The 27456-nt window shown below is 53.3% G+C and overlaps 1 protein-coding gene across 1 annotated transcript; it reads right to left on the reverse strand.

The window, feature by feature from the left end:
• Positions 1-19205: 19205 nt before the first annotated feature.
• SIGMAR1 (sigma non-opioid intracellular receptor 1) lies at positions 19206-27374 on the reverse strand. Its single transcript, XM_075067474.1, has 4 exons — positions 27343-27374; positions 26394-26659; positions 24604-24696; positions 19206-23220 (listed from the first exon to the last, which is right to left on the reverse strand). The coding sequence occupies exons 1-4, from the start codon at positions 27372-27374 to the stop codon at positions 22994-22996; spliced, it is 618 nt and encodes a 205-aa protein (XP_074923575.1). The 3' UTR covers positions 19206-22993.
• Positions 27375-27456: the final 82 nt, after the last annotated feature.

The raw sequence follows: 27456 nt of genomic DNA on the forward strand, positions 1-27456 counted from the left end.
TCATTTTTCATCAAAAAAGGAACATTTTGGACCAAAATGAAACGGTTGGTTTTCGTCAAGAAGCCATTTCTTCTGTAAAAAAAAATAAAAACCCAGCCAACCTCAAACTCATAGTGGATAAAATACCAGGCAGTTCTGCTCAGCAGTCGCTTGCTCCTGCAGGCTGGGAGCCCTGGGAGAGGGCAGGGCACCAGGCGAAGGCTGAGAGAAAGTGTGTCACTATAGAGAGGTGCAAGGGGCTGGTCACGGCAGTGCATAGCAGATGGGTTTGGGCAGGGGAGAGAAGGTGCTTTTGGATTCCTTCAGCATCTGGGATTCCTCTGCGATCCTCGTCCTGGGAAACACCCTCAGGAAAAGGAGATGCGGTGGTCAGTTCTTGCAGGCTTAACAGAGGCAAGACGCTCAGTGAAAGGCACAGCAGGTCCTCTTGCTCTTCTAGGGGCTGGTGCTCGTAAAAGGATAAGAGCCTGTGATTGCTGCTGGCTAACTGGATTATTCCCTTAGCTCTGGCAGCAGGGGCTCGTGCATTTAGCACTGGAGGTGTGGGGTTCAAACGCTGTCACAGGGCCGGCTGCTACTCTGTCTTACTCGTATTGCAGCAGTGCCTGGGCATTGCAGTCACGGACCAGGATCCCCTGGGGCAGGTGGTGTGCAAACACGGAACGGACAATCCCTGCCCCAAAGAGCTTCCAGGCCGCTCCGCCACATCTCTGAAAACCAGGCTCAGCATTTCCCAAAGGGCCCACCCAAAACGACCAGCGCGGCCTAGATAAATCCAAGGAGGCGCAGCCTGAGCATGGCCGTGTGGAGTGTGGCCCGGAGAGCACGTCCCTTCCCCCATCACTCCTCCTCTTTAAACCTGTCAGGGGCAGAGGGGCTCACAGCAGAGCTGGCACCAATTCCAAGGAGCAGCAGAAAGGACGGGGTCTAAGAGTGACACCTACTGACAGGACGGGGATCGGCGAAAGGCTGGAGCCAGGCAAGGGCCAAGCCACACGCTTTCCTGGTGTGGAGAAGCAGTGTGCGGGCATGGCAGAGACCCAGACGGAGGATGACTCGGGGCCCCGGGGCAGCTCACCAAAGGGGCTTTGGGCTGGTTTTTGGAAGGAAGTTTAACCAGGGTCTAAACTGAGCTGGGAAATTCAGATCTATCTCCATCAGACTGAGCCTCCCAGAGCTTGGGCAGCTGCGAGGGTCTGGGTCAGAACCCAGGGTGACCAGACAGCAAGTGTGAAAAATCGGGATAGGGGTAGGGGGTAATAGGAGCTATATAAGAAAAAGACCCAAAAATCGAGACTGTCCCTATAAAATCGGGACATCTCGTCACCCTATCAGAACCTGACCCGATGACAGATACTGCGCGTCAGCCACCCCCACCCTCACAGCTGCAGAGGTACCTTTCCCCAGGGAGCACAGTTCCGGGGCCATAGAAGTGCCCAGACAGACACAGAGGAAAGGAAGGGACGGCTCCTGCCCCCAGAACCAGAGCCGCAGAATGGGGCCATTATCTCGAATGCCTGGACAGCAGCAAGTACAGACGTGTCTGTCTGTCTGTTTGAAAGGGACACTCTCCGATGAACATTCCCGGCTTCGCACCCTGCCGTTCGTTCTCTGGGTCTAAAGCCTCAGCTCCTCGCCTCTGGCTCAGTGAAAGCAGCCTGCTCCCTTTCCTGCTCATTCTCTTCCCTTGCTGTCTGGCCCCAGCACCCGGCTGAAATGCTTGGTGTGCCAAGAGCAAAGAGGAGGGCTGAGACCCAGCCACCATCAAACCTGTGCTAATTGCATCCTCGATGTGGCCACAGCACCTAACAGCCCCAGCCAGGCTCGTGCTCGGGGCTGCACACACATGGAATAAGTTATAGTCCAAGGGTGGCCAAGCCGTGGCTCTTGGGCTGCATGCGGCTCTTTCACAGTTAACATGTGGCTCACAGAGTCCCCCCCCACTCCCCTCCACCTATCAGACTTGGGGGAGGGGGAGCTCGGGGATTCTGCCCTGTGGAGGGGTGGGGCAAAGGGCATCTCCCAGAGATGACCAGTGCCTGCTGGGGGGTGGGGCACAATTTAAAGCTTCCCCCTACAACAGCTTGAGTCACACCCCTCCCAGGCATGCCCCACTCTAACCCTCAGAGGCCCCTCCCTGCAGCCCCATCTTGCTGGCTTCAGTCGCTGCCATGCAGGGAGGGGGCCCGGCTGCACAATGTGACTGAATGGGGCCAGCAAACCCTGGCAAAAATTGGGAGGGGGGCATGTGATCCCACATGACCCCCCCCCCACACATGCAGGGGTGGCTCTAGGTATTTTGCCTCCCCAAAAACGGCAGGCAGACTGCCTTCGGCAGCTTGCCTGCGGGAGGTCCCTGGTCCCACAGGTCCGGTGGCAGCCTGTGGGAGGTCTGCCAAAGCCGCAGGACCAGCGGACCCTCCACAGGCATGCCGCCGAAGGCAAGCTGCCTGCTGCCCTAGCGGCGACTGGCAGAGCATCCCTCGTGGCTTGCCACCCCAGGCATGTGCTTGGCATCCTGGTGCCTGAAGTCGCCCCTGCCCCCACTTGTCGCCTCTGGCTTCTGCCCAGCAGGGAGCGGGTGTCTTGGGGTTTCAGCTGTTACTCTGCTGCCCTGAGCCCCAGCAGGCATGCCCTGGCTCTCTGAAGATTGTCGTATGCGGTTCAGAGGGGCAGTAAGTTTGGCACTGTCATAAATAGATAGCTACGGGTTAATGTTTCTTTTACCTATAAAGGGTTAACAAAGGGAACCAAACACCTGACCAGAGGACCAATCAGGAAACCGAATTTTTCAAAGCTCAGGGAGGGAATTTTTTGGGTGTGGTTTTTTTGTTCTGTTCTAGTGCTCTCTCGGCTCTGAGAGAGGATCTCTCTACCTTCAGGCTTTCTAATCTTCTGTTTCCCAGTTGTAAGTACAGGTATAAGACTATATAGGTTTTTATATTGTTTTTGTATTTACATGTGTGTAGTTGCTGGAATGTTTTAAATTGTATTTCTTTTTGAATAAGGCTGTTTATTCATTTTTTTTTTTAGCCATTTACCCTGTATATTGTCAACCTTGATACAGAGAACATTTTTATGTCTTTTTCTTTCTTTTTATATAAAGCTTTCTTTTTAAGACCTGTTGGATTTTTTCCTAGTGGGGGCTCAAGGGGATTGAGCCTGCAGCTCACCAGGGAATTGGTGGGAGGGAAAAGAAGGAGGGGGGAAGGTAAATTGTCCTCTCTGTTTTGTAATTCAAGGAGTTTAAGTACAGTAATCTTCCAGGGTAACCCAGGGAGGGGAAGCCTGGGAGGAGGTAAAGAGGGAGAAGGGAAGTGGGTTATTTCCCTTTGTTGTGAGACTCAGGGCATCTGAGTCTTGGGGTCCCCCAGGGAAGGTTTTGGGGAGACCAGAGTGAGCCAAACACTGGAATTTTTGGCTGGTGGCAGCGCTATAAGATCCAAGCTGGTAATTAAGCTTGGAAGTTTCATGCTAGCAACTTATTTTCTGAGCTCTAAGGTTCAGATCTGAGTAGGAAAGCTATGACAGGCACCCCTAGAATAGTGCATGACCCAAGGAGCTTCATGTTACATCCCCCCAAAAAATCAAGGGAACATTTCCACTGACCTTAGGTTTTGTACAAATATTTTAACCCAGCATTGCCCAGACACCGTCTCATATCAGATCCATTTACCTTGACCCCTCTAGAGCAAGCTGTTTACTGACCCCACCTGGACAGGAGAGATCCCCGCAGGGCTTGGAAGAACTTGTCTGGTGGCTAGCTGCAGCTACACCAGGGGTTAGGTCGACTTAACTATGGCACTCGGGACACAAAATGTTCACAGCCCTGAGCGACATAGCAAGGTCGAGCGAACATTAAAGTTCAGACCAGGCCTAAGAAGCTACAGGTTGCAGACTGAGCAGAGATCCTGCAGATAAATATCACAGATAAATGCCATCTGGTGATAGATGCTGCAAGTAAATCAGTAGATAGATACTGCAATGAGATAGACAGCCTCTGTAGATATACAGATACTGTAGACGGAGGAGACTGAGAGATACCAGAGATATATAGATACCACAGAAAGACTCTGCAGATATATGGACCCTTTAGATAGATAGGTCCTGTAGGCAAATCAATAGCTGCCTGTGCATAGAAAGACAGCAAGACGGAGAGAGGTGCAGAGAGAATATGTTTTGATGGGGAGCGTCATGGATTTGTCCTTGTGATGGGTTTGGATCAAGCACTCACATAGCTCATGCACCTTGGGCCGGGGGCTGGCTGAGAACCAAACTGCAGCAGGGCCTGGTCCGCGTACTCATCTTGCCACTGGCTCGTATTTCTGTGATGGGCTGGACTTTGCGGCAATCAGCAAATTACTGGCTAAAGGAAAACTAGTCGATCACAGTTATTTGGACTTTTGAAAACCTCAATAGAGTCCTGTGCAAGAGGCTATTGAGGGCTAAGTTCAGTATTCCTGGGAGGCAGAGGTAAAGTTCTGCTGTGGATCAGGCTGCGGTTTAAGAAACGGAGCCGTGAGCACAAAGCGATGAGTTTTCACCGTGGAAGCCCAAGGTACTGTTCTGCGACGGCTGTTGTCAGGTGATTAACACTTGAGGACAATGCGAAATTCCTTAGCTTAATCACATGCAATAGAAACTCCAGGGGCACTGGAGGAGGCAGATTGTATCCCTACTGCACACCGGTGCCGGCCTGGCTGTTCTCTGCCGGGGACACCAGAGGCGTTTTGATGAGTAGTCAGGACATTGGTTTCACTGCTCAACTGGATGGCAGCATCTTTGTTCATTATGCTGCAGCCTCACCTCCTGATTGATTCACCGTCTCCCATACCAGTCACCCCTTGTCCTATCTGGCTACTGACCTTCCCTAACTCTGCTTAGCTTTGGAGGCAAAGAACCGGAGTCGTGGGGAGGTACAGGACTGGTACAGTCGCTGCCCTGGGCTCAGTGGCAGACTTTTGGTAGCTATGACACTGCTGTCCCCTTTGAGCTAAGTGAATAGTCAAAGTCAGGGGGCCTGGGCATGCTCTGGTTGGAATGAAAATGGATGGAGTCTGGGGTTTTCTTTGTTCATTTACAAGGAATGAATCAAGTCCTGTACCTCTGAATGCAGAAGGAAACAAGGACACAAAGGAGCAGTTTCTTAGCTCACCAGTACCCCAAGCCAACACCAAGCCCCAAAGATCTCTCTAGCTTTTGCCAGGGTCACACTGGGTATGTCCACACTGCACACTAACCCCAGGCTCTGACTCAGGTTTGAGCCCCTGTCCTCACTCTGTCCACACGCAAATGAGTCTGATGCAGGTCAGTCGGCACTCAGGACCCTGCTAGGAGGATGGACTTAAGCCAAGCCCTGTTATTCTGTAGTGCGGATGCAGGTGAAGCCCCAGACTGTCGTCAGAAGGTCTGTGTTGCACAACATGGACGTGCCTGGCAGTGAACCCAGGCTTACTATGCAGTGGTGCAGCTTGAAACCAGAGTCCACGAGCCTGGCTCCCACAGCCCTCCTTTACAGTGGAGCGTGGACATGCCGCTGAGCACACAGCCACCGCTTGACTTTCTTGCTTTTTCACCCTCTCCCAGTCTTGCTTGGTCCCAGTTACTTTCTGGGAGCTCAGAAACACACACACACACACACACGCAAGCACCTCCACTCACAATAACCAGGCAAGCTAGTTCCCGTGCTGCTAGCTTCTGAGCAGACTCCCTGGAGAAAGGGGTAAACAGAGAGCTGGCAGTTTGCAGATGATAAAAAAATACTCAAGATAGTTAAGTCCCAGGCAGACTGCGAAGAGCTACAAAGGGATCCCGCAGAACTGGGAGATGGGGCAATACAATGGCAGATGAAATTCAGTGTTGATAAATGCAAAGTGATGCCCATAGGAAACCATAACCCAACTCTATATATAAAATGGTGGGGTGTAAATTAGCTGTTACCACCCACTCAAGAAAGATCTTGGAGTCACTATGGATAGTTCTCTGAAAACATCCACTCAATGTGCAGGGGCAGCCAAAAAAGCTAACAGAATGTTGGGAATCATTAGGAAAGGGAGAGATAAGAAGACAGAAAATATCATGTTGCCGCTATATAAATCCACGGTCCGCCCACATCTTGAATAGTGAGTGCAGTTCTAGTCACCTCATCTCAAAAATAGATAGATTAGAAATGGAAAAGGTGCAGAGAAAGACAGCAAAAATGATGAGGGGCATGGAACAGCTTCTGTATGAGGAGAGATTAGTAAGACTGGGACTTTTCAGCTTGGAAAAGAGACGACTAAGGGGGATATGACTGAGGTCTATAAAATCATGACGGGTGTAGAGAAAGTGAATAGGGAAGTGTTATTGACTCCTTCTCATAACACAAGAACTGGGGACACCCAATGAAATGAATAGGCGGCAGGTTTAAAACAAACAGAGAAGCATTTCTTCACACAACACACAGTCAACCAGTGGAACTCCTTGCCAGGGGATGTTGTGGAGGTCAAAACTATAATAGAGTTCAAAAAATAATTAGACAAGTCCCTGTAGGACAGGTCCATCAATGGCTATTAGTCTAGATGGTCAGGGAAGCAACCCCATGCGCTGGATGTCCCAAAGCCCAGATGCTGTGAGTGAATGAGAGGAGATCGCTCACTCAACAATTGCCCTGTTCTGTTCACTCCCTCTGGGGCACCTGGCATCAGCCACTGTCAGCAAACAGAATACTAAGCTAGAAGGACCTTTGGTCTGACCTGGTATAGACATTCTTCTCTTCTCTTTGGCCTTGTTTTAGGTGTGGCCTCTTAACTGTCTCTATCATTATCTTAAATGGAGGATGATTCACGTCTCTGCTGGAAAAAGATTTTGACTCCAACCCATGCCAAGGTTTCACCCAGCTCACAGTAACACATGGACACAACAGACGTTGAATCTATTTGGGTTGAAACTTTATTTCACTCGAGTGCAGATAGATCCAAGTATTTCTTATTCATATCAAGGTAATATTCGTTACATGGTGTAACCGAGTCACTCATCTCCCATATACTCCCTCATGGCCTCAGGGTGCTCCTGCAAGCACCCTGCCTCAGTTTACCCTTTTCAGCACTCCTTTTATTACTCCACACAGTCCAAAAGGTATGAGACAAAAGTCCCCCTCTGGGGTCTACTCTGAGTCCAAATAAACTCAAAAATATAGTTTCTCTCCTCTCTCTGCTCCAGCCTCTGGCTGCCACTCCAGCTCCTCGAGTCCAGAGTCCTCAGCTCAGACTGCGTCTTTGTTTCCAGCCACTGCTTTGCCCAGCCAGCTGCAACTTCCATGGTTTCTGTCCTGCCTGGCGTTCCCAGCCCCGAGCTGGAGAGCTGAGCTCCCTTCCCCAGTGAGTACCCCAAGAGCCTGTCGTCTCCTCTCCCTTCCATCTCCAAGCCTGGCCTGAGTTAATCACCGTCCTCATTTATTATTCCCCAGCCGGGTGGGCTGCTGGGACAGGCTCTGCTATGGGAAGGTGACAGGCTCCCTCCTCCAATGACCAAGGAAGAAAGGTGTGAAAACACCTCGTGTGAATGTGTCCCAGGAAAGAGGCACAAAGCCGGTGATGCTGTGACGATCCTGCAGACAAAGGGATAAATATCTACAGGCCACCACATGGCTCACTCACGTACCCGTCACCAGTCCCGTCTAAACACAGCTAACACCCCAGGCTGGCTGAAAGGCGTCCACGTTGCCTGGGAACACGTAGTATGTAATCAGCCTGCAGCCTGACTCCGATCAGGCAGGGAACCCCCAGCCCCTTGGCCCACTCTGAACCCCAGGGCCTTGCTCCCAGAACAAACAGTGGCCTGGGGAAAAGCAGCACCGACAGTCAGAGAGAGGAATCAACCAGGGGGAATCAAAGGAACAGTGGACGGTTGTGGGTGGACAGACGGGCACTGCATAGGCCTGGCATGCGTGGATGGTGCAGGTGCCACGGGAGGAATGCACTGTGATTAGTCGCTATGCGGCCATGCAAACCTGCCCTGCAAGTCCCTGGAGTGCTTAGGGTGAAGGGGGTCAGCCCACAACCTCCAGGCTGGGAAGACAGAGCCACCACCAGAGAAATGCCCTTGGAAGGAGAACATGGCACCCGGGCACAACCGCCACAGAGCTGCCTCATAACCAGTCAGGAGGGGAACAGCCTGCAGCCCCTGCCAGGACAACAAGTGAAAGAAGAAGGCAGGAGCAGTCGAGGGAGGGACCTGCGAGCCACGGCGGTCAGGACATCCAGCGCTTCCCCGGGGCACTGGTGTGGGGAGACCCTGGTTCCACTGAACAGAGACACTCTCCCCCCACAGGATAACAGCTAACCCCTCCCCACTCCCACCCATACTGTCGTAGCTTCCTACTCAGATTTGAACCTTAGCGTTCATAAAATGAGAAGCTAGCATGAACCCTCTAAGCTTAATTACTAGCTTAGATCTGATATCGCTGCCACCAGCCAAAAATTTCCAGAGAAAAATATGAATAAACAGCTTCATAAAAAAGAAATACAATTTAAACATTCCAGCACTATACAACGATAATACAAAAAAAATAGAAGCTTACCCTGCTTTCTTACCTTTGTACTTACAAACTTGGAACTGAGATAGCAGCTTGAAGATAGAAAAGGATCCCTCTCATAGCCGACGGACAGAACAAAGACACACACCCAAACCATTTCCCTCTGAGCTTTGAAAAATCCGGTTTCCTGATTGGTCCTCTGGTCAGGTGTTTGGTTCCCTTTGTTAACCCTTTACAGGTGAAAGAAACATTAACCCTTAGCTATCTGTTTATGACACATACTGTTCCCCATTTACCACGAGCTGGGGGCTCTGGCTGATGCCCTGATGTTTACAGGGGCTGGCTAGCTCGGACAGCGAGGCAGAGGACGGATGGCGCCAGGGCAGGGCACGCTCTCAGGATCGGAGGGCTGCAGGGAGCCCTGGCACCCCTCAGTACTTCCTCTCTCTTTAGTCTGGGACACTGGGGCAGCGCCAGTCATGGGGAGCCCATTACAGGCCTCACACTAGAGGCTGATCCAACTTGCCTGAGCCTCCCACCTGGTGGCTAGGCACCTTGGGGAGAGGGGAACAGGGACCTGAAGCCTGGCACTAGAGCAAGGAGAGGTGGATTCAGTTTCTGGCTCAGCCACCTGAGCTGCTGCATGATTGAACAAGTCATTCTCTCCCCCTGCCCCGCTCCTTGCCTCAGTTTCCCTCCGACACGTAAAATAGAAACGATGGTCACAAATCTCCTCAGCTGAATTTGATGAGACTCTCTTGGTGTGCTGAGCTCTGTAGGTGGCAGTAAAGAGAGGCAGACCCCTCCGGAGGGACTGACCCAGCCATACACTGTGTCTGCACTTGGCTCCCCATGCCCCTTGCCGGTCGTGTCTGCTCCTGTCCTGCTGGTGAGCAGCTCTGTAACACGAGCGCCACCAGGACAGCCCCCAGTGCTGTTCTGCATGTGGGTTTCCAAGAGGGAGAGGTGTGAATAAGGAGCCCAGACTCCTGGGTTGCACGCTCAGCTCTGTCATTGTTTCAGTGTGTGACTCTGGGAAAAGCCACTGCCCCTTCCGGCCACCATTCCCCCCATTGTAAAATGGGCTTATGAGGCCAAATGAGCGACCAGCGTCTAGTGCTCACAGAACCTTTTCTGGACGGAGCCTGGGGATGGGCAAGGCCCTGGGCTTCCTAAGGGGAGGGGGACCAGGTAAAGTTGGAGGGCTGGGGTAGGACAGGAGGTCGGGTTATGATCTGATGGCGCCATCTCCGCCAGTGTAGCACATTCCCCCCACAGCCGACCACACGGCTTTGTCTGCTGAACAATGGAGGGTACCAAAGGAATGGGCCTTGCTCTTGCGTTGATGTCTTGGTCCCCCCTCCCCGACAGCCGCGAATGGGATCCCCCTCCCCATGATCGAGCCATTGACCCGCCATCTACGGAAAACACTGTCCAGATTGTTCACACTAATGTTATTTAGCAGCAATATTTCCATAATAAAAGAAATCAATGGGCAAGAGAAAAGACCTGTCTCGGGCTTTGATTTTCTCATTTTAATGGCACAGTTATTTACTCCCACCCGCATGCCATTGGATTTTCATTACGCCACCCTTCACTGTAAGTGGAGCTGTATTGATATGAGCTGCTGACTTCAGCGGCCTCCCTGCAGACCCAAATTAAAAATTACTCATATTCCTCGACAGCATCTTCTGCTAAACGCCCAACGCCGCAGAGAGCATGTGAGGGGAGTTATCGCAGAGTGAGATGAGTTTGCGAGACACACAATCAGCCTGTGCATACACACAAATTCTGCATCGGCACAATGACTGTACACATGCCAAAATCTGTGTGTATACAATCATTGTGCAGACACAGAGTAAGTGTGTGTGTAGATTGTGTATGTGTAACACTGATGTGTGTACAATCTTCCTCGCACACACACACACACACACACACAATCAATATACACAGATACATTATTAAACTCAACATACACACACAAAATAGAGCTTGTGGTAGCAACCCCACACGCTGTGCGATGTCTCTGTCTACACAGCGTGTAATGTACCCTTACTGGGCCATTGGGGAGGGATCTAAACACACTGCACATTGCCAGAGTGGAGATTGAAGAGTTCCTAATTCTCCTGCGAACACGGTCCCATGGGACTCTCTTGGCCTGAGTGGCCAGCAGGAGTCTTTGAAGGGCTGTGCAGCCCTTGGGATCTCTGCCAGATCCTAGAGAGAGCCCAGCCATGCGCCAGTGTCGTAACACTCGCGTTGTGGCTGCTGTGATGCCAGTGACATCATCTGGCTCAGGAAAACGGGGGCATGACTAAGTGAGAGAAACTCAGTCCACTTCTGTCCTAGCAAAATGCCGGGAGGAGAGGATACCATCAGTGGGGTAACCCCCAGCAGGGAGGTGCAATCACAACCTCCCACTCACCCCTGGCAGGCCTGCTGCTTGCCTTCGGTAAAATGGGGGTACATGTCCTTCCCTTCCCCAGCGCCCCTCTCCAACAGGGCAGCCATCACCCCAGCAATCTGCAATGAGGATGGGAGAGGGGGGACAATCCCCATATGGGGCCTGGCATATTCCAGATCCACTGATTCTGAGACCAGGAGGGACCATTGTGATCACCTAGTCTGACCCCCGTAGAACACAGGCAGACACCTGCCCCCAAAGAATTCCCAGAGCAGAGCTTTTAGCAAAACATCCCATCTTGAGTTAAAACCTGGCAGTGATGGAGAATCCACCATAACGCTCGGTACATTGTTCTGATGAGTAATGGCTCTCACTGTTAACAAGGGGCCTTATTTCCAGACTGAATTTGTCTAGCTTCGACGCCCAGCCATTGGATTGTGTTAGACCTTCCTCTGCTGGACTGAAGAGCCCATGATTAAACATTTATTCCCCAAGTAGGTACTTATACGCTGTAATTAAGTCACCCGTTAACCTTCTCTTTGTTAATTGATTGAGATCCTCGTGTCTATCACTGCAAGGCAGGTTTTCTAATCCTTTACTCATTCTCATGGCTCTTCTCTGAATCTTCTCCAATTTCTCAGCATCCTTCTGGAATTGTGGGCACCAGACCTGGACACAGGATTCCAGCAGCAGTCGCACCAGTGCCAGGTACAGAGATAAAATCGAGATTTCCCTGTTGATATATACCTTTAGCCACAGCATCATGGGAGCTCGTGGAGTTACCCAGGGTTTTCAGAATCCAACGCAGTGGTAACTGAACTATTTCTTTTTATGCCGTGTCACGAATAAATCCATGGGGACACAGCTCCTTCGTCTGAGACATGACTGGTACAAACAAGAGTGCTTTTGCCTAAAACAACTTTTTATTAGGTCTTAAGCACACACACACGTCTATGCTGTCACAGTAGGTTGAGAGAATTCCAAACATTTATATATACCCAAAGTTTGAAATAGTTTTGAGGAATCAGCAACCAGCCTTCCAGGGGGCCCGCCTTCCCCGCCAGCCACTGGGGAGCTTAAGTGCCAACTCCTTGTCCAAAGAAAAACTTCCTTGAACTGCTTCAAAGTATATTTTTTTGCTTATTTTTTTTATAGCTAACTTCAACAAAGCACGTAACTTATAGTGACTTCTAATGGGTCACCAGTTTTTTCAGTTTTAGCAAACTATTCAGGATTTATTACTAAAGAATTTTTGGTATTTTTAATTATAACAATAAAAATTATATGCTAGTGGCATTTAACCTAGATTGATTGTTTAAACTTTTTTTTATTTTTATGGTACATTAATTTTTTGTTCCATTTTTAAATTTTAATTTGCAGAACTGCAAACGTGCAGCTGTTTGGCCTTGTCTCTCAGAACATAACATTATTTCTAGCCATGTGGCATTTGGCTTTCAGCTAGCAGTGACCGGACACATACAATGGCTCGCTGCAGTAACCTTGAAGTCTGAGGTTACAATGGTCACCCCCCAAATTATTTTCAGAGTTGCGGCTTCCCAGGATAGAATCCCCCACCCTGTAAGTGTAGCCTACAATCTTTGCTCCTAGCTGCATATACTTACATTTCGCTGTCTTAAAACACATACTGCTTGTTTGCACCCAGTTTACCCAGTGATCCAAATTGCTCAGTATCAGTAAGTCTGGTATCTGCAAACTTTATCAGTGATGATTTTATGTTTATATCCAGGTCATTAATAAAAGTGTTCAACAGCATAGGGCCAAGAACTGAGCCCTGTGGGACCTCACTAGAAACAGAGTGGCTTGGGCAGAAAGCAAAGGTGGATCCAAGCACCATTCTGGAGAAAGAGGAGTCCAGCCTCAGCGTGAACCTGGGGGGAATCCACAGACAAGAGCAGAAGTGCAGGGTCCAGGGCTGGGGGGCGGAGCCTGCCAAGCCCAGTCCCAACAGCCTGGTTAAGACCCTGTTCCCCCGGAGCTGCAGATGAAGGATCCCCCGCCTGCCCTGGGAACTGGGGGCAGTGGTTGCCCTTGGAAGTGGGTCCATGCCCGAAGCTCTGTTCTGGGGGGCTTCCAGCTGAGACCGGAGCAATGCCTGGAGCAGGGTGTGCCAAACACAGCTGGGTGAATCGGGTAATGTCCCAGCCACATGGCAAAAGGACAAGTTGACGGGCCAACAGGGGCAGCCTCCGCTCTGCTAACTCTGATTTCCGACCCACGTCCAGAGTCCCTGGTGGCCTGGACAGAGCCTCAGGGGTCCCGGCCACGCAGACCAGAACTGCCACGCGTGCCCAGCGCTGGGTTCTGTGCCCGGCTCCTGCAGCCACCAGAGGGAACTGGGACCCTCTGGAAGGTTAACGCGGAGGTGGGCTCAGGGAATGGCGTCGCTGACACCTGCTGGTCAGGTGCACACACAGCAAGGCCCGATTCTGGGCCCGATCCTGCTGCAGTCCCTTGGCTTTGTCCAGGCCATGACTTAGCCAAGAGGCTGAGTGGGAGTCTGAGCCCAATGGCCTGGGGACAGCTCTGGACGATGCCTGGCTTCTCCTTAGCTCCAGATCCGCTAGCTACAAACAATGGTCTGCCAAGCCCTAGTCTTCTTGTGACTCAATCCCCCGGGCAGGTCACCCACAGCCCATGCCTTCTGGACCCCGATGCGTAATAGTCCTCAGACCTCATCGGGGGCCTCCAGTCCCACTCTGGACTCAGTAGCCCTCACCCGTGGCACCGGGGGGGTTTCCAAATCCCTCACCCCCTGGCACCGGAGGGTTTCCGCAGCCTTCACCCCCTGGCACTGGGGAGTTTCCATAGCCCTCACCCCCAGCAATGGGGGTTTCCACAGCCCTCACCCCCTGGCACCAGGGAGTTTCCACAACCCTCACCCCCTGGCACTGGGGGGTTTCCACAGCCCTCACTCCCGGCAATGGGGGTTTCTGCAGCCCTCAGCCCCTGGCACCGGGGAGTTTCCACAGCCCTCACCCCCTGGCACCGGGGGGTTTCTGCAACCTCATCCCCTAGCACCAGGGGGTTTCGGCAGCCCTCACCCCCTGGCACTGGGGGGGTTTCCATAGCCCTCACCCCCAGCATTGGGGGTTTCCACAGCCCTCACCCCCAGCACTGGAGGGTTTCTATAGCCCTCACCCCCTGACACCTGGGGGTTTCCATAGCCCTCAACCCTGGCACCGGGGGGTTTCCGCAGCCCTCACCCCCAGCACTGGGAGAGTTTCCATAGCCCTCAACCCTGGCACTGGGGGGTTTCCGCAGCCCTCATCACCTAGCACTGGGTGGGTTCCCCAGCCCTCACTCCTGGCACTGAGGGGTTTCCATAGCCCTCACCCCCTGGCATCAGGGGGTTTTCAGTCCACTTTCCTGGGTGGGTGAGCAGAGGGGTCCCTGGCTGTCCCTCTCCTCTGCAGTCCAGTCCAAGGGTCCCCTTAATGAGCAGCACAAGCATGACTGCACAGACCCCTGGCTGCTTCTGTGGGTCACTCCCTACCTTGCCCTGTCTTGGGGCTTTGCCACAGCCTCTCTCCAAGCCCCATCCCCAGGCTCACCACAGAGCTTCTCAGCCCATGCATCCCCCCAGCTGCTTCTGCTGCTGGAGAATTTTCTCCACTCCCGGGCAGGATAGTCTCAGCACAAGGACCCTGGGCAGACTCACTTCCTCCAGATTTCCTTCACCCCCACTCCCCAGGCTCGCTTAGGATGGGCTCCCAAATTGTCCATCGGCTAGGGGCCAGTGGGCGAATGGTGCCATGAGGCCGATGTGCCCAGTGACAGAACGGGGGCCCTGCCAGGCAGTTCTGCCCAGGCCCTCGCCCAGCGAATAAGAGTACATGGGCATAGCCGAGAGCACTGCCCTGGGCCATAGAGAACAGGGTCTGACCCAAACTGGGCCATTTTGGCCCAGGTCTGCTGAACCCCAAATTCCTCCAGACCCTCCCATCCCTCCACCACAAAACCACCAGAGCCACCCTGCCCTGGGCACTGCCTCCTGTTCTCTTCTCCGCAGCTGGGACCCTGGGCCAGGCTGCTCATGCCCAGGGAGAGATTTGCTGGGTACAGGTCACCCCCTCCCGGCCTGCTGCCTTGGCAGTACCGTCACATGGGACAAGAGAATTGGTGATTGGCAAGGTAAGGGAGTGGGATCCTGCTGGGCCAGGGGATCACCACAGACACTGGGCAGGGGGTGGGATCCTGCCGGGCCGGGGAATCAGCACAGACACTGGGAAGCGGGTGGGATCTCGGTGAGGCCGGGGGATCAGCGCAGACACTGGGCAGGGGGTGGGATCCCACCAGGCCGGGGGATCAGCGCAGACGCTGGGCAGGGGATGGGATCCCGCCGGGCCGGGGGATCAGTGCAGCCACTGGGCAGGGGGTGGGATCTTGGTGGGGCCGGGGGATCAGCGCAGACACAGGGCAGGGGCTGGGATCCTGCCAGGCTGGGGGATCAGCGCAGACACTGGGCAGGGGGTGGGATCTCTGTGGGGCTGGGGATCAATGCAGACACTGGGGAGGGGGTGGGATCCCGCCGGGCCGGGGGATCAACGCAGACACTTGGCAGGGGGTGGGATCCCACCGGGCCGGGAGATCAGCGCAGACACTGGGCAGGGGCTGGGATCCTCCTGGGCCGGGAGATCAAGGCAGACACTAGGCCGGGGCTGGGATCCTGCCGGGCCGGGGGATCAATGCAGACACTGGGCAGGGGGTGGGATCCCACGAGGCCGGGAGATCAGCGCAGACGCTGGGCAAGGGATGGGATCCCGCCAGGCCGGGGGATCAGTGCAGCCACTGGGCAGGGGGTGGGATCTCGGTGGGGCTGGGGGATCAGCGCAGACACAGGGCAGGGGCTGGGATCCTGCCAGGCTGGGGGATCAGTGCAGACACTGGGCAGGGGGTGGGATCTCGGTGGGGCCGGGGATCAATGCAGACACTGGGGAGGGGGTGGGATCCCGCCGGGCCGGGGGATCAACGCAGACACTGGGCAGGGGCTGGGATCCCGCCGGGCCGGGGGATCAACGCAGACACTGGGCAGGGGCTGGGATCCTCCTGGGCCGGGAGATCAAGGCAGACACTGGGCAGGGGCTGGGATCCCGCTGGGCCGGGGGATCAACGCAGACACTGGGCAGGGGGTGGGATCCCGCCAGGCCGGGGGATCAGCGCAGACACTGGGCAGGGGCTGGGATCCCTGCTGGGTTGGGATTTATTTCACCATAGGTTGAAATCCTCAAGAAGACTCTAGCGATACCTCGTGGTGAGATCTTTGAGGCTCTGTCCTGTTGAAACCAATTGTGCCATATCAGAGCAGCCGGATGCCGCGCCAGGGCTCCTGTCCTTATTCCCCAGCCCTCAGCCAGATCCAGACAGGCTAATGCGGAGGAGGTGATTCAATGCACCTCGCTCCCATGGGATTGTTCTCCCCTCTCAGATCCCCCTGCTGAAGTCCCCCCTCCCTGCCAGTATCTCTGTAGCACGTGGATCTCTTTTTTGGACCCTACTGGCACCCCCCATACAATCCAGAAGGGGGCAGTCGTTGTAGCACGGGTCCCAGATCAGGGGCAGGCCCAGGACACCTCCCCACCTGCCTTGTGACACAGTCTGTCCCACAAGGCAAATGGCAGAAAGATTGGGGTGACCCTCCCCACCGGCCTGGGGCACAAGCAGTGGAATCCAACACAGATGACTCTCCCCACTCTTCAAGCCAATATGGGGCAGGGCCTGCCCACGACTACATGTTTTTGTGTAGGTCCTAGAGAAAGGGTCCAGTGCACGCCTGTTCTTTCCAGGAGGGTGTTTCAATAGATTTGTTCAGCTGGATAAGAGTCACCTCCACAGGAGAGGGAGCCATGAAGACAAAAAGCTACTTCCCATCCAGGCAGCATCTGTGAGGAAAGTGATATTTAGGCCCAAAGGCTTGGCGTCAAAAAGTTCACTCTAAATCTCATGCCCACTGGGAAACGTCAGCCCCCTGCATCACCGCCTACAAGCATAAAAACAGACCTCTTTGGAGAGAAGCTGCAGCTTGATGAGCCCCCTGCCCGGGGAGGGGTGACTGGCCGGTGCGTTTCGTTAGTGCCCAGGTTAGCAAGGCTGGCATTCAGGAAGAGAACTGGGGCTGGCAGAACAGGGCTACAATGGAGCTCTATTAATTCAGTCTCTGTGTAAATTAGTAATGACAACAAATCTACTGGGAAAAAAGCAGTGAGTGAGTGAATGAGTGAGTTTTCCCTGTTGGACGGCTGAACGATCCAGCTCTTGCCGCTGACCTGGGGGAATCGCTGTTGTCTCGGGATTGGGAAATCAAAGGTGACATGAAAGGTCTTGGCTCAGCTCCTCAGAGGGTGTAAATCTTCACAGCTCCATGAGAATATGGCCCCTTATTACAACTGCCTGGAAAACCCCTTACCAAGGGAACAGGCCACCTCCCTTCAGCTCCTCGGAGAGCAGCGGGGGTTAACATTGACCAGAGTAATTGAGGCTTCTAGACAATAGGGAACAGAAGTCACCCGTGGCCCAGAAATGACCCACTGGAGGTGTGAGGGACAGTCTGGGTGGGGGAGGGCTCCTGTCCCCAGCTGGTGCTAGGACCTGTATATAGGTGAAAAATGCAGGTTTAGGGGGTGCAGATGAAGCCATGTAAGGGTAGAGAGGGAAAAGTGGGCACAGAAAAACGGCTCCTCCCTGTGCACCTCAGCCCCCACTGTTGACTTTACTGGCTATGTTAACTCCCATTACACCTGCCTGAGAGGACCTAGCTCTGGGCAGAGCTGGCTTCTCTCCTGGACTCACACGGCAGCGCGGGTCTGGCTGCAGAATCTCCCCACCTAATGCAGCGAGGGGCCAGCCGGAAAGGGCAGCCTGGATGTTAGAGGAGCAGCAAGTCTCCCTGGGAACTCAGCAAAAAGAACAGAGTACTTGTGGCACCTTAGAGACAAATTTATTAGAGCATAAGCTTTTGTGGGCTACAGCCCCCTTCATCGGATGCATGGAGTGGAAAATACAGTAGGAAGATGTATATACACAGAGGACATGAAAAAACGTGTTATATGGCAACACCCATTTTTTTGTGTCCTCAGTGTATACATATATGCATCTTCCTACTGTATTTTCCACTGCATGCATCTAGTGAAGTGGGCTGTAGCCCACGAAAGCTTATGCTCAAATAAATTTGTCTCTAAGGTGCCACAAGTACTCCTGTTCTTTTTGCGGATACAGACTAACGCAGCTGCTACTCTTGGGAACTCAGCGACTGGGCTCTTGAGAAGGAATGAGAAAGCAGCAACATCCACTCACTGATCCTAAACGGGGCCCAGAACTCTACAGGGCCCAGCCATAGAGCCGGTCCCTGCCTCACGGGGTTTAAACTCTCAAAGAGACAAAGTTCCAGATGCATCTGGCGAGCTGGGGAAGGGGCTCATTGACCACTGGAGCCTATTACTGGCAGGCCAATGGGGGAAGGAGTCCTTGGGCTGGCACTGGGTGCTTTGACCATATGCAGAGGGCGTGGAAGAAATCAGGGGTTTGTCTTCCCTTATGCACCACAAGCAGACTCACTCACAGCTGAGTGATGCTAATGTTTTGAAGGGATGACATCCCCTCCACACTCCTCCCAGCAATAGCTATGCTGCTAAACCCTTTCTGTGTAGCCCACGCCTTTGTGGCAGTTCCCTCAAGACACAGGATCCTGGCTACTCCAAGCAAGCAGGGCTGCACATTACGAGGTGTTGGCTGCCATTCCCCCTTTGTAACCTGGAGCTGATGATTTAGGATTAAGGCTTAGTAAAAGTCAGAGACAGGTCACCGGCAATAAAGAAAAATTCACAAAAGCCCATGACCTGTCCCTGAATTTTACTAAAATATCCATGACAAAATGGGAAGCCTCTGGGCAGCTGCAGGGGCTGGCTTGGAGCTCCAGGGCCCACCATCACCCATGGGGGCTCGCAGATCCAGGAGCCCCCACCACCCATGACTTGGAGCTGCGGGATATCCCCTGCCACCTATGGCAGCCAGGAACTGATGCAGCCTGCAGCTGCGGGCCCCCACAGCGACCTGGGGCTTTGGGGCCCCCACTGCCTCCATGACCAAATCATAGCCTTATGTAGGATCAATTCAGCATCTTCGGCAGAAATGATATAAGCCTTGGATTCACAGCAGTTTTCATTACAGACCACCATCAAAACAACCTCCCCCCTCACCGTCTCTGAAGCATGCAGGAAAGGTCTGCACAGGCCATCTATTCTCTCTCTCAAAACAAAATAAATAAAAAAATTAAGCCAGATGAGCATGTTTATTCTTGACACTGATAAGAGTGACCAATTCCAGGCCGTACATGTACCAAGGGGCGATGACAGTCCAGGGACCAGGAATGAGACATGCTCTGGAGCCGGCTGGCTCTTGTGGTGATGCTCATTTGGAAACAGACATTACTGACAGGCTAAAAAGGCTGTAAACTTGGCTGCCAAAAGCAAGTGACCAGCATTTGGCCCCTGGACAATGTAATGGGGGAAGCTGTTTCAGATGTATCTATTGGGTTCCTGGGAAGTAGCCCATCCCTAGGCAACCTGCCAGCCCCAGCATATAACACTGCAGCTTCGATTGCTTGCATTGGATGCTGAGACCTGTAGTTTCCAGGGGCCACTTCTTTGTAGTAAGGGACCGAAGGTTTGTAAAATACCCCTGAGGGAATTCTGCGCCAAAATATTAAAAATTCTTCACACAATTCAAAATTCTGCATATTTTATTTATCAAAATAACACAATATAATCACATCATTATATTGTGTTATTTTGACAAATAAAATGTGCAGCATTTTGCAGAATTTTAAAATTTGAAGGCACAGAATTTTTAATTTTGGTGCAAAATCCTTCAAGAATACCAAGGTTGGGTATGACACAATCTTGGTGTGAGCAGCTTGGTTTGGGGGAGGGGATCTGGATGCACGGGAGCTCATTTGGGGTTTTTGGGTGCCGAGTCAATGGGACTCTGCAGGAGAGTCCAGGCGAAGATGTTTAGGGCTCAGCAGGGGGCTAGAGTTTGGGGTGGGACTCAGTGGGGCACCGGACTGCTGGGGGAGTGGGGTTTGGTGGGGTGGGGGTTGCATGATGCAGGGGGTGAGGCTCAAGAGGATGGGGGTTTGGGTGCGGGACACTCAGTGTGTCTGGGGAGCCCTCTGGGTATGTGGGCTCCAGATACAGGGGGAACCCCAGGTGTGGGTGTGTGTTGGGGGTGAGGCTTGACAGGGAGATCCAGCTGCATGGAGGTTGGGCCGATGAGGGAGCGGCTCACCATACAGTGACCCCCTCCCTCCGTGGCTGAGAACAGATGAGGCCAGGAAGTGGGTGGAGGGGTCACTGTACAAGGAGTTCCACTCAATTGCCATGCATCTGGAGCCCCGAACCTCCCCCCCGCTGAGCTGCACCCCCCAGCATCGATGAGCCTCACCCCTTCACTCTGACACCCCCCACCCTCAAGTCAATCTAAGCTTCCTGCAGCTAGGAGGGGTGTATGGGCCTTGATCTGACCCAGCCCCAGCTGCTCCATCCAGGGAAGGGAGAGAGAGAACCTCCTCCTTCCCCTCCCCACCTATGTCCCTGGGCAGCTAAGGCATCACCAGACCCTCTCTCTTTCCCCTACCCCCTGCAGCGACTTACCTCTTCCTCTGGGCTGAACAGACAAGCCTGCACTGCCGGGGACGGGTGAGCGAGCGCTGGTGCAGCTTCTCTTTGCTTCCCCACAGAAGCCATTTTTCCACGGAGAGCAAAAAGCCTGCAGGGGACATCTTTCTCCATGCACCCAGTGGCGCAGAATTACCCCAGGAGTAACAGCTGTGAGGCTCTACAGGGAAAGCAGCCCACAGGTTTGGAACAGCTGCTTTCCTGCCCCTCAGTCTTCAGTAACGTCCACTTCTCAAATGTCAGTACATTAGCTAGGGAGAGAGCCAGGGCCACGTGGGACAGAGGAATCAGGTATCTCAGACTAGGGAACAGCTATGGGGGCAAATTCCCATAACCATCAGAGGTCGGTTACAAGATACAGTCCACAGGTTGGCTCCACTCGAGCTCTGCCATGTGTGCCCCAGCTCTGGGGCTCGGAGCACACAGAGCTCTTTAGGGGCACAGAGTGCCCAGCAGCGGAGGCACCAGCACCAGGAGGTACAGACACGTGCATAGCCCAGGAGGCCACCGCAATAAGGCTGTCTGTTAAGGCGATGGATGGTGGCTCTCCCCATCATGGGAACAAACAACAACAAGGCCTCTGGAGAACGTGCACCATGGAAAGGGCCCCTGCCCCAGCCTCTGTCCTTCTTCCCTAATCTCTCCTCATCAGAGCCTTGCAAAGGAGGCAGATTGTACACACACAAAACATGACACAAGGGCAGGGTGACAGATGCAGACTGCATGGGGCACATCTCTCACACACGCACAAATCACAGGCCTTTCAACACGTAGCACAGCATGTTACTGCAGATGGTACTTGATGCTAGCGTCTAACGGAACACGCCATCTAGAGACACTGGGTATTGGATCGCCCCCAGGAGTGAACTCTAAATCAGACTATTAGAAACAGTAACTAGAAGACTAGGTACAGATTACAGGATACACACCAGTATCCTATGTAACCTATATGCAGTGCATCTGTCCATTTGGAAGTCAGACCCAGCCTGCTGTATGTCACCTCCAAGGCTAGACACCAGATTCACACTAGCTGACCCCCATTTACTCCACTGCAGTTACTCTAGGTTCAGCTGGGGATGAGGGAATTGGCCCTATGCTATGTAGATACCTGTCGCTGGGCAGGGTTTCTCTCATGGCCAGAGCGTGGGTATGCACAGGATGATCCATGTCACACACACCCACACGATTGGTTTTTCATAGGCCCCCAGTTTTCAGAGAACACAAGAACAGCTGTACTGGGTCAAACCAAAGGCCCTTCCAGCCCAGTAACCTGTCTGCCAACAGTGACCAATGCCAGGTGCCTCAGAGGGAGTGAACCTAACAGGTAATGATCAGGTGATCTCTCTCCTGCCATCCATCTCCACCCTCTGACAAACAGGGACTAGGGACACCATTCCTTACCCATCCTGGCTAATAGCCATTTATGGACTTAACCTCCATTAGTTTGTCTAGTTCTCCTTTAAACCCTCTTATAGTCCTGGCCTTCACAACCTCCTCAGGCAAGGAGTTCCACCGGTTAACTTTTCTTTCTTCACTTTCTCAGCATCACTAATGACTTTATAGACCTCTATCATATCCCCCCTTAGTCTCCTCTTTTCCAAGCTGAAAAGTCCTGGCCTCTTTAAACTCTCCTCATATGGGACCTGTTCCAAACCCCTAATCATTTTAGTTGCCCTTCTCTGAACCTTTTCTAGTGCCAGTATATTTTTTTTTGAGACGAGGAGACCACATCTGTACACAGTATTCGAGATGTGGGTGTACCATGGATTTATATAAGGGCAATAATATATTCTCTGTCTTATTCTCTATCCCCTTTTTTATTGATTCCTAACATCCCGTTTGCTTTTTGACTGCTGCTGCACACTGCGTGGACATCTTTAGAGAACTATCCACGATGACTCCAACATTGCTTTCCTGATTAGTTGTAGCTAAATTAGCCTCCATCGTATTGTATGTATAATTGGGGTTATTTTTTCCAATGTGCATTACTTTACATTTATCCATATTAATTTCATTTGCCATTTTGAGAGAGCATGAGAGAGAGCTGCAGCTAGCGGGCAAGGACACACACAGACGTGGGTAGCAGCTCAACAGTTGCTGCAGTATTGTTACAGAAATAGAAAGGAACATTTGGATATTAAAAAAATAGTGATCTAGGTTTATCCATTATCTGTTATTGCCTGTTCCTCCCCCGGCTGAGCGCTCGGTGCGGCAGGCGGACGACACAGCTAACGGTCAGCCTACCCTGGCACGCCTGTGTGGGGAAAGGGGCAGAGGTGCTCTTGCCCATTGCCTTTCTGGTACAATCTGCATGATGGTGGGGGGGATGGGAAAAGGGCACCCCGTCCTGTGAGGCCATGCTGGTGCACGGGCAGGGTGGTCTCACTGGACCAGGTGGCTGAAGTAGGCACCTGCTTCTAGGAGTAAGGCTTTGGCATAAACCCGGAGGGTGCAGAAGAGGGTGCCGAAGTCCTGAGTGCTGAAGATGGTGTCGGCCAAGGCAAACATGAGCGTGGAGGGGATGAAGCCACGGCCGTACTCCACCATCCAGGTGCCGGCGCTCCACTGGACAGCCGTGGCCTCTCCGGATTGGTGCACTATGGTGTCCCCTGCAGGCAGACAGACAGACAGAGCATTGGCCGTTATTCTGAAAAATACTGGTTCCAACACGCTGCTCCATAGACAGAACAGAGCTCTTTGTGGGCCTGATCAACTTCCACTCCCAGCCCGGGACAACGGGGGTGCTCAGCACCATGCTGGAGAACTGCCGGAGGGGGAGCTAATCCAGAAGCCTGTCTCCAAGGAAGGCTGCAAGGACGTCCCCTGGTGTACGATCATGGAACAACCTTCCCAAAGGGGTAGTTTTCTCCTGACACTCAATGGCTGGCTCCTGCTCTGAACCAGGCAGCTTTATAACCCTTCCCATGTTTTTTTTAAATCCCACCTGATGGAGATGTGCTCGTTACTCATCAGCATGTATGCTTTCCTTGAATCCTGCTCTACTCTTGGCCTCCATGAGAGCTAGAGGTGTGGTGTCCTGCAGGCTAATCTGCTGTGCCCTGTACCTTTCCCTCTATCCTGGGAGGCTAACAGATCTCTAGCCTTATCCACTCAAATCGCTACATGAAAAGCCCAAGGCGACCAGCCCTGCAAACGCAGCCACCCAGGGGAGACCTTCGAACGCCAGTGGGTGGGGCTGGCGCTGACAGTGCCACACAGATGGTTGGAGCAGATTTTTGATAGCCCAAAGCCCAGTAATATGTGTAACCACTGCGAGTGGCTGGAATACCAATTGCTATGCTTACTGCTGAAAGCAGCTAAAAGGCCTTTCTGAAACCCTAGCACAACTAACAGATCAGGAGGGGAGGGTGGAGCGAGTGACCTCAAGGAGTAAACATGACCCTCTGCCCTCCTGACTTGAGCTGCTTTCCAGAGCATGCCATTTTGCAAGATAGAAAGTCTGGCAATAGCGAACTATTGCTATGCAATGAGTTAACTGATGGAAAGTTCTCCTGCTTAACTGATGGAAAATTGCCCACCTGACAGGCTGGAAATCTCCACTCTTATCTTAGCTTCTGCTCAGCAGTTTTGTTAATGAACAAGCTTTGTAATGCTAACAAGATGGATATAAAAAGAAGAAGAAATCTCAGGTCGGTGGACACTTCAGTGCCTGGACACCTCTCAAGCTTCCATGCAGACATCCGGCTGGCCACTGGACGGTTCCAGTTATCAGTTCGAGACCGCCTCGAGACCCTGAGTAAATATGCATCTGAACTTTTTGGGGGTGTTTTACCAACCTGTTGCAGACATGTACAAGTGCTTAAGACTACGTAAAGTACAGCTTTAAGTGAGAACACTCTAGTATCGTCCTGTTTGTGCCAGACACCTCTCCGTCAGATGGCCGTGTCGCCACCGATTTATTTCCTGACACCACCTCGCACAGAATAAGGTTACCAAAAGCTTTGGATTGAAAGAACCTTGGGTAACAGCACCTGGGTAATAGATTTCACTTCTGGTCGTCCCCTCCTTCCACTGCCTGAAGGTCCCCGAGATGATGGTGTCAGAGATGTCAGCCCAGTACCGACCTGCAAGAGAGGCACACAGCATGAAATCTCAGCACTGCTATGGGGGAGGGTGGAGCCTCAATATCCAGGTCTCCAAAATGTCATGGAACAAATCCCTTCCATCCATAGCTTGGATCTGGCTGCTTGTTGTGTCCCCAGGGCTCTGCCAAGGACAGAAGCCCACCCACCCACATGCTGCCACCTTCCTCTCCATGATCGTTTGCCACAGAGAATGAAAGGGAACAGAGGCTCTGAGGCAATGCTGGCTGCAGGCTAAAGGGAAAGGCTCTTGAGTTGCTTCTGCCTCCTCCATTCTCTGGGGATCCAGCGTTCTCCTTCATTTTGGCTCTCGGAGGCAAGAGGGCTCTGCTGATCAGCACACCCCCAGCATGGGCCATCTGAGGGACATCCAGTCAGACACCGTGGGCCAGCGGTCTCTGGAGTCTGGGCTTTTCTCACAAGTCTTGGCTTCACTGCTCAGTAGCTAACAACATGTGCTGGAGTCAACTACCCATGGAGAGGAGAGAAATCAGACAAGACAGGCTCCCTTTTCGGGCCTCAACATGGTTTCTTTCTATAAGTGAATTTACACAACATTCCTGGGCTGGGGGATCCTGGATGCCCACCCACCCCACTGAAGATGCAATGAAGAGAGATCACGAGGCAGAGACACTCCTCTTACCAGACAGGCCATGCTGGAGAGCTATGGACGTAAGAGAGATGATCGGAAACACTCATTTTTTTCAGCTCAGCCCAACCACGGCTGGCAGGGGGAAGTGGAGAAAAGAGAAGGCACCACAGGCATGTACAAGGGCCTGATGGGGAAGAGTCCCATGGAGGGAGCAGGGTTATCAGGGGCAGGACAAAGGTCTAAGAGGAATGGGATGAAGCCATTTGCTTCAGTCACTTATTAGACTAGAAAAAGCTCAAGGGGATGCACTGCAGGGAACAATCCTGCCTTGGCTCTGGAACGTGGGGCTTGCCTGGGATTCCTTTGGCCAGGCAGGCCGGAGGGCAAGGGTGCTGAGCTGGGTTTGGGCGACTGGGGAGGAAAACACCAGGGATGTTTGTTTTAGTGTAAAAGGTGTTAAAAGGCAGAGAAATGCAGCATCACTGCACTGAGGCTGGGATTCCCAGTGGCTCCCTAGGTGTACTGCCCTCTGTGGATGTGCAGGGTGTTTGGACAAGTACACGTTTAGGGCAGTTCTTTTAACCCCTTCCAAACAGGTGGCTTTCATGCCAAGTGGGAGGGGTGGGGGGGAAGGGAGCGGGTTGCTTCTAAATCGGGGCAGTTCCCTGACTGACTGTAAAGCTATGAGCTCAGGACCCGAATGCAGGGAACAATGGAGTCCCAGCCCTCAGGAACTGGGCCATGGGTCAGGAAACATGTGTGATCTGCACACATTGCGAAAGTGGCTCAGCCTCTGCCCTGGACAGCAAAGGACTGTGAAGTCTGCGTCTCCCTCCCACTCTGTTGCTTGCAAGGTGAGATGAGATTTTCCAGCCCTCTACAGGCTGAGTCCTGGGGGAAAGGTTCTGCCTTCATCCTCAGCGAGCATGAGCCCAGAGACTGCAGAGCTAGGGTCATGGCTGCAGCACTCGACATTGGGCTACAAGACTCCCGAGTTGGAGATCAAAGGGAGCCCCAAGCACTGGCTACCCAATAGCAGCCCCTCAACCCGAGCCTCTCTGCTTGAACGTAGCTGAGCCCTGCTTACCCGAGTGCCCCCCGGTGTCGACGGCCGTCCCGAAGAGCAGCACGTACTCGGTGAGCGAGGCGTGGAGCAGGCACATGGAGCCCATCCACCCGCCCGCGTTGACAAACACCCACTGCAGGTCCTCGTCCGGCAGGATGTGGCCTGGGTGCTTCTTCCGCAGCTCCACGATGATCTTGGAGAAGGCCTGCTCATGGTCCAAGCCTGCAGCACCACCAAACCCAGGCAACGTCAGCACCACGCAGGAGGCCCACGGCCCCACCACATCCCTGGCTCCCACCAATACAAGACTCTGAGCTTAGAACCAGAAGCCTGGCTTCATTCAGACAAGAAGACATTAGGGACGGGATGGGATCTAACCCCTCTCTATTCTCTGCCACGTCCCCCAGGCAGGCAGCCTCCGACCCGGCCCCGCTACCTGATGGGCTGGGTCCCAGTGTCACACTCACCAGGCAAGCGGGCACCTGGCACGAATTGATGCAGCCGCACCCGAAGAGCTGGCAAGGACAGAGGGGTCTGCCCCGGGCTTGGCCAACAACTCACACTTGGCTCTGCCCGCCAGGCCCCTCCCCTAGGTCCACCCCTCACATTACCCCCCAGCCCCTCATGTCCTCCTTGCTTGCCCCACGCTGTGCTCCCCCATGTTACTCTCCCATATCATGGGTCCCATCCCCTCGGAACCAAACATCTCCCTGGGGCCCCATCCAATGGGTCCCCCTCATGTTACCTCCCAGCCCCCTGTCCAATGGGTCCCACCCCCTTAGAACCACACATCCCCCTAGGGCTCCCCTCGCATTACCCCCACATCCCACAGGTCCAAACCCCTCAAAACCACCACCCCAAGAACTCCCCTCATGTTACCACCCCCCAGTCCCCCACCCCTCCCATCCCCACCCCAATGACACTACCCCCATTGTGCCTAGCTCCCCATCGCCACCCCGCATTGCCCTACCTCCCCAGTGCCTGCGCATCAACTACCCCCATCGCCCGCCCTTCGAGTTGTTGCCCCTCCCCCGGAGGGGGGCGTGCTCCTGCTGTCCTCAACCCCCTGCCCTGTACCGTGTCA

The sequence above is a fragment of the Chelonoidis abingdonii genome, chromosome 6 (genome assembly GCF_003597395.2).
Source record: "Chelonoidis abingdonii isolate Lonesome George chromosome 6, CheloAbing_2.0, whole genome shotgun sequence".
Taxonomy (NCBI): domain Eukaryota; kingdom Metazoa; phylum Chordata; order Testudines; family Testudinidae; genus Chelonoidis; species Chelonoidis abingdonii.

Bases quoted from the DNA above. Each gene is read 5' to 3' on its own strand.
- SIGMAR1 (XM_075067474.1), bottom strand. From the start codon at position 27,374: ATGGGGGTAGTTGATGCGCAGGCACTGGGGAG. The intron at 26,660-27,342 runs GTAGGGCAATGC...GGTGGGAGCCAG, and splicing joins GATGCGCAGGCACTGGGGAG to GGATGTGGTGGGGCCGTGGG. The intron at 23,221-24,603 runs GTGCTGTTACCC...GTCTGCCTGCAG, and splicing joins AAGTGAAATCTATTACCCAG to GGGACACCATAGTGCACCAA.